The following is a 7,108-nucleotide window of genomic DNA, read 5'->3' as shown; positions in this document are numbered from 1 at the left end:
TTTAGAATACATATTAAGACAGGGCAGTGAAAAATCATTAAAAATTACTACATAAAGAAGTATTTGAATGAAAAAATCAATAAAATTAGTAAAGGTATAATAAAATATAGAATGCTAAAATAAAAACTCCAAAAACAAACTGCCTAACATGGAGAGGGAGTTCTAAAATGTTAAAAAATATATGAATAATAATATATAAATAATATATAAAATATGTATAAAAGCAGCCACAATCACAGAGTGACCAATTAACCCAACACGTGTGTGAACCCTAACTCCCTTTCTCAGACACTCTGCTTCCTGCTACTCACCCAAAGATAAGGAAACCAGTGATCTTTCTTCTATAACAGGACTGCGTCTAACTCAAACGTCACCCATATGGTGCTAGGAGGAAGTGCAACATCAAAAGACCATGGTTATACTCAGGTGAATCATGGATTCAAAAGGTAGTGAGTGTCAAACTTTGTCCTAACAAATTCCATATTCCTCTGAGCTACTTAATTTTCTATCTTATCTTAAGATGCATCAATTTTCTTTAGCTTTTGTTCCAAATTTTTGTAACTTTCTTTAAAATCAGAGCCCCAAATGTACAGTAATGGCATTTGGTTAGAAAGTCGATTCAAGCGACGCCAACTAAACTGAGATTTTTAATAACTATTTTTAAATGAAGTAGACTAACTCAACAACTTCAGCTCCAGTCATTTTAACCTCCTAAGCTGAGAAGTAGCGCTGTTTCCTCATACCCAGCTGATGATCTCACCTGACCCAAGCCTGCCTCACTAAGCTATAACAAACCTGGGACAACACACCTGATACAGGACCCCTGGTGACAAGATTTGGCAGCACTTCCCACAGGACAGTACCAACAGACGCCAAAGCTTCCTATTGCTTTGGACAAGATTAATATCTCTCTTGATTTCATTGAAAACGCTGGTATTTCCTCAAAGTGCTGAAAGGAGCGTTTTATCACACTCTTACAGTAGGTATTAAGGTTCATTTCACTTCATTTACACATTCATTCATCTTTTTTATCTTTTTATTTATTACTGTTCATTCTTTTATTACTTGTTTTCATCTGCATATTCATATCAAATTATCCATATATCCTGTAGTATTAGTATAATACAACATTAAATAGATCTGGTTTTATGTTCATCGTTCTTCAGACAACAAAAAGGTCACTGACACTGCAACAAGAACTCATGACATTAGACTAATTTGGTTTTATCAAGGTAAAATTATTATTATTATTATTATCGTTATTATTATTATTATTATTAGAAGCTTGACCATTATTAGCCTTAAAAACAACCAATAAAATCTTAAACTTAACTCTAAAATGGACTGGAAACCAATGAAGGCAGGCTATTATTTGGGTAATGTGCTCTCGCTCTTGAGTGCCAGTATAGATGCTGTATACTGTGGTTGAATTTTCCCATAAAGAGGCAGATGAGAGAGTTTTCTTTTGTGTGATTTATTATGAAAATGGCAAATAAAAAACATGGATGTTGATCGTGCACATCAACAAACCAAAAAACAGCTGGGAGATCAGTGCACACACCACGAAGGTGTGATGCAAAGAGCCCACGATCCTCAAGTTGCTTCTGCCTTTTAACCTCTCTGTCCGACTACGTTGGAACGTCTGTGTGGCCCAATCAGACTAATGCACCGTCTCATCCCTGTCACTGTGTGTGTGGAGATGTTGACATTCTCACACCTGCATCACTGGCGTCTCACTATCAGAGAGGAAGGAACGCTAAGTTTCAACAGACAGGGAGACACAACTCCCCGGCCTGGGTTTAGGAGCTAGAGTCCAGATTCTGTCAGGCAGAGACAATCTAGGTGAAATGTCAAATACATAAACAGAAGTAAGACAAAATATAAGATATTAATTTCAGAACATAAGTCACAAATCAATAATTGCATAGAATAAGGAAGAAACCAAAAAATAAAGGATGCTCAGTATTGATTTGATGTATTTGCTGCCTATAAGTAAAGCCCTAGGTAGTTTCAATAACTGCTGAACTTTCTCTCTCTAACTCGATTCATACTGCATATGTATGTGGCATAATCCCCTGAGACGAGTCAGTGAGACCACTCATGACCTGTCCATTCAATATCAGGCGAATGTAGAGCAGGCGAGGGATTTCTGCTGACAAGACCTTTAGATAATTGACTGGGTGGCTTGTTTCCTGTCGATGTATAAATACTCACCTTTGTTTCCAGGACATGGTTAGATTAATTGGTTCAGGCCTGCTGTCTTCACATCTGTTACCTTTAGGTTACACTGCAGTTGTTTTAAGATAAGATTATGTTTGGGACTCTTTCTGTTTGAAGGAGTTTTTTGTCACCTCATTCACCTGGTTCACCTTTTCTCCTGTTGCTTCAGCTCCTGCTGCAGTTCCATTTTCTCTTCCCCATGTTAACTGACTTTGATTGAGTCTGCAAATGTTTAAACCTCATGATCTGTATCGCATAAGAAAACTGTTTTCATGCCATTTTGTACAGAGCTTTGCTGGAACATTTGTCGATCTTTGCAGAACTTAAAACTCAGCGTTGTATAACATTTTACCACTAAGAAAGGCATTTTTCAAAGGCGTTTCTTTAGCTCTATGTGGTTTGCCTTCAGATGGTGATTGATGTGGAATTCATAAGCAGTAAATTATTGTGCATAGGGTTCTGATAGATACTGATGTATAGTATTGATTTGAAGTTACAACCTTTAGATAGTATTTCTAAAAATGTCTGCTGTGATGTCAGATGCTGGTTTGAAGAACTAAACATGAAACTTCAAAAATTTCCCTCAGTCAGAAGCAGTGTCTTGTGGTGTGGACAAACGTCAAATCATTCTGGGAGGTGAGATAGACTCACACATTTTTCTTCAGTGGTATTTATTTAATTTTATTTATCTTCGTTGTGCATCAATACTGAATACACCCACACTATGAAAGAGCATGAGAGGAATTCTATTGTAAACAAGCCAATGTCTCATGTCATTATCACATTTAGCTTTGGCACAGTGATAACTGATCATGTTCACCAGGTGGTCAGTTTGTGTGACTATTAGTAAGGATGGCTATTAACTACTAGGGTACAAACTGTACTGTAACATGAAAAGTTAAACAAAGACATCTCATTCATTTAAAAATGAAAGTCAGCCAGTTAAAACCAACAGCCTCCTTTGCTTTAGGTGAAAGGTTTGTGAGCATTAGCAGCAGGGAAACCACAGACACACAGCAACTCACTTTAGCTTTGCTGCTCACACTGTGGGCGATTTCTTTTAGACTTTGGTGCAAAGTCAACCAGCAGTTACCACAACCCCTAGATAGAGAGAACATCAGACCTGGCCTCTACAGTCACCTGACGTCAGGGTCCCTGGGCTGTTTCTCTCCTTCACCAGGCCACGTCCTCAGCTCTGGACCACATCCGTTCCCTCTCTTTCCCTCAGTGAACTCACTGTGCAGTCAGAGACAATGCCACACAGCTGTGCCTGCCCTCTGTTTCCCCAGACAATCAGTCTGTGCTGGCTCATTAATGCTGTTGGACAGTTCTTGCCAAAGGAGGAAATACTGTTTTGATCATAGCTCATTCTTGCAAGTGACATTTTGTGGAGATCCAGTTGATGTCATAGCAGTTTTTGAGTTTTGTCTGTTATTCAATTCAATTTTATTTATATAGCGCCAAATCACAACAAAGTTATTTCAAGGCACTTTACAAAGTAAGGTTTAAAACCTCATACAACTAAACCCAACAAATCCCACATACAGCAAGCATTTAATTTGACAGCAAATCAATTATCAATGTCATGTTCCAAGCCTGAACTGTGACCTGCATAGAGAGAGATCAAGTTAGTCACGCGACACAGCTCTCACCCATGTTAGTCACATTTTGTACTGTCAGGCCTGCGTTGTGTTTGTAGCCATACTGTAGCTCCCTTAGCTTCTCCCTCCACTCTTTAGCTTATGTTCCTCCAGTTTTCTATTTTCTATTTTAACTGACTGTGAATTGTCCCCCTGGTTGTGTTGATATAGGCGTCATTTTTGGTTTATTATGGTCTGGTTATTTGATTAAATGGACTCATTTCCAACTATCTGTGATGGTTGTCTTCTGGCTTTGGTCCAGTGAGCTCTCACGGACCCAATCTGACATCTTGGATGGTGGGTCATTCTTTTACATTCTCCTGTTTCACAAACACTAACCTTTTTTAGTGATTGTCAGATATATGGATACATTTTAATTCATACTGCATTTGTAGTATTTTTTTTGCAGTATTAATTTCTGTATTTATTAGTGTACAGTAGGTGGTGAAATGTATAAATAATGTAAACAAATGTTACACAAAATTAATCTTATCTTTATTATAGGTTTATATCATTGATAAGTGTAGGTATGCTATATTTTATTATTCTATCCATACAGATAATGAACTAGTTCTTTAAGTATCTCATTAGACAAATTCAGTCAGCAGGTTGTACAAACATGTCAGTATAATCTGCAGCTTTAATAAAGGAATTATTAAGATGATGAAGAGCTATAAATAGCTGGCAGGACAGAACAGGTACAAAGACGTAAGGTAAGATGAAGCTTCCAGGTCCAGAAGGTGGAGGCGCTCACTGCTGAGGCTGGGAGTGCAGCTGTTGAAACGCTTTCTTAGCCCAGTCCCTATTCTGGCTCACACAGATCAGACCTTTGGGAGTATCAAACCTGCAAAGAATCATTAACAACGATCAGTTTTTAATCTAGAATTAGATTTAGATAAGAACGATTCTGTTTTAGTAAGAATAGAAGCTTTACATTTTTTACATATACTGTATGAGGTATTTTATATTTAATAACATTTGTAGATGCGAAGCACAAACATACACGAATGCCTTCTCTGAACATCTGCTGTGAGTCTTGGAGATGGACCGGATTTCTTTCCTCGGTATTGGTTTGGCAAAGAAGTGAAAACAACATGATGCAGGAGAGACTTCTCTCACTCCAGGAGCTGTAGAAACACCGAATACATGGTGTTATGACATGACTCAGCACAATTAGAATAGATTATTATTATTTATAAAAAATGTAATTTATGTAATTTAAAAACAATATTCTACACAGAGTAGTTCATAATTTCACATTGGATACAAGCTTTAAATATTTCATAAGCATCAAATTATATAAATATATATAAAATATTTGTGATTATTAATAAATATTATAATAAAAAATTAGATTTGTCTATTTTCCAGTGTGGCGGATGAATAAATAATAAATATTATAATAAAAATTAGATTTGTCTATCTTCCAGTGCGGCGGATGGACTCACGCATGGCAGAGCAGTAGAGTGTCAGCAGCAGCAGTCCCACCATAAGGCAGAGAGTCTTCATGCTGTCGTCGGTTCAGTGATGCTCTGTCTCAGAGCTGCTTAATAAATACTGCTTCCTCATCTGCATATTCATAAACAGCCCAAATCATCAACAACTCAACGCCTCTTTGTGGCTAATAGTTGGAACAGTTCAGGGGACAGGAAGTCTGAGAATTTCACCACAACAGAGAACCAGTCGGAACCTCTAAAGGTTCCACTGCATGTGTTCCGTCTTGTATCATGTCAGAGGTTAAATTGTGTCACCGTGGGTCTTTTAAACTTCTGGGCTCAGTAACTATCTAACATCAAAAATGATCAACTGGGTCTGGATTAGTGTCATTCAGGTGAAGGTCAAAGAGCCTGGAATGAACACACCAGTGGTCTTAGAACAGGTGCTGTTTCTCTGTCTGAGTTTAGGTCTGAGTTAGAGTCTTCGCACAAGTCTTTGTGACAAACAAACCACTGAATTCATGCATTTTTTGAATCTTTAAATACTGAATACTACATATACAACACAGGATATACACAACTAATTACTTCAACACGTGATTTATGAAGTACAAGGAAGGATGTGGAACAAACTAGCGTGTCCCGTTTTTCAGGGTCACATACTTTTACAGTACGTGAGATGAAGTTCCACCACAGACCAGCAGCTTGTCTTGATGTTATCAGGACAAATGATGGCTTAGCTGATCAAGTCTGCAAATACTCAAACCGCATTGATCAGTATCGCAAGTGACTAGTTCTGTTCTTCTGTGGCCAAAATTGCTGAGAAAGCTCACATTTCTCCACGACCTACTTGAGTTATAACAGTGAAGTTTGCTTGAGAAAACTGTGTGTTGTGTAGCAAATGTATGTGGATGCATTTGGTTACAAACAGCTTCAAATTAAAATCCTGGGTGGTTGCAGATGAGGTACAGTATGTGAATAAGTCTGTATAACTTGAAGTGGAGCATGAACGTTGCTCCGTGTAGCACTGCTCTCATCCATAACATACATCACATGGTATTTGTGTCCGATTGCTGCTGTTGTTGGCACTGCAGCCTCATCCTCTGGAGCTTGGTGACAACATTAATGACACATAACTCTTCTCCAGGATACTTTATTGATTTGTAACACCTACACTGCTTCTCATCTGAACTACTGTAGGGTCCCACTCTCCATAATGCACAATCGGACCTGTCCACGAGTTTCAGAATGTCTCATTTCCAATCAAACAAACATCCTCAGACATGTGTTTATACCAGTGGACTGACTGTGGTTTTTATACCAGTGGAGCGACTGTGTTGTTTATACCAGTGGACTGACCGTGGTGTTGCTGTTCATTGGTCGTCTTTGGATCTTTCCTCCCTTCATCACCACAACATCTCAATTTTATTCCACGTTATAATTATAAAGCTTCATAGAGTAAATTGTTTTGGGGTCTGGAGAAAAACAGGGGTGAGGTCCACAAAAAGGAATAATGTGAAATATCTAGGTGAGGTTAAGAGTATGTAAGTGACTAACCTCAGCTTTCGGTTCCAAAAACGGAGGTAACTTTCTGGGTATGTTTGTAACCATAGCAACTTGCTCTCTGAACATAATTGTTTCAGGGTTAGTTCGTTTCGGGGGTTACTGAGCAGGGCATGCCTGTTTAATGAGGAGCCTGTGGACGTGGAGGTGCAACTCATTAACTTATTACAGTTTTTTTCCACCGTGCGTTTTTCAACAAGAATGTGTTTAATGAACGTTTTGAAACCTTTAATTTCAAACATAACAAAC

General features: G+C 38.2%; 1 protein-coding gene across 1 annotated transcript; it reads right to left on the bottom strand.

The window, feature by feature from the left end:
- Nucleotides 1-4,333: 4,333 nt before the first annotated feature.
- On the bottom strand, nucleotides 4,334-5,445 carry LOC114858002 (C-C motif chemokine 5-like). Its single transcript, XM_029154990.2, has 3 exons — nucleotides 5,309-5,445; nucleotides 4,864-4,987; nucleotides 4,334-4,704 (listed from the first exon to the last, which is right to left on the bottom strand). Exons 1-3 carry the CDS (start codon nucleotides 5,367-5,369, stop codon nucleotides 4,611-4,613), a joined length of 279 nt encoding a protein of 92 aa, XP_029010823.1. The 5' UTR covers nucleotides 5,370-5,445; the 3' UTR covers nucleotides 4,334-4,610.
- Between the last annotated feature and the right edge of the window lie 1,663 nt (nucleotides 5,446-7,108).

Source organism: Betta splendens, chromosome 6 (assembly GCF_900634795.4).
Source record: "Betta splendens chromosome 6, fBetSpl5.4, whole genome shotgun sequence".
Taxonomy (NCBI): domain Eukaryota; kingdom Metazoa; phylum Chordata; class Actinopteri; order Anabantiformes; family Osphronemidae; genus Betta; species Betta splendens.
Note: the sequence above shows the minus strand (reverse complement) of the source record. Positions and strands in the feature narration are given on the sequence as shown.

Excerpts from the sequence above, each read along its gene's own strand:
- LOC114858002 (XM_029154990.2), bottom strand. The coding sequence starts at position 5,369 with ATGAAGACTCTCTGCCTTATGGTGGGACTGCTGCTGCTGACACTCTAC. Across the intron at positions 4,988-5,308 it reads ACTCTACTGCTCTGCCATGC|CTCCTGGAGTGAGAGAAGTC; the intron begins GTGAGTCCATCC and ends GTGTTTCTACAG. Across the intron at positions 4,705-4,863 it reads TGTTCAGAGAAGGCATTCGT|GTTTGATACTCCCAAAGGTC; the intron begins GTATGTTTGTGC and ends GATTCTTTGCAG.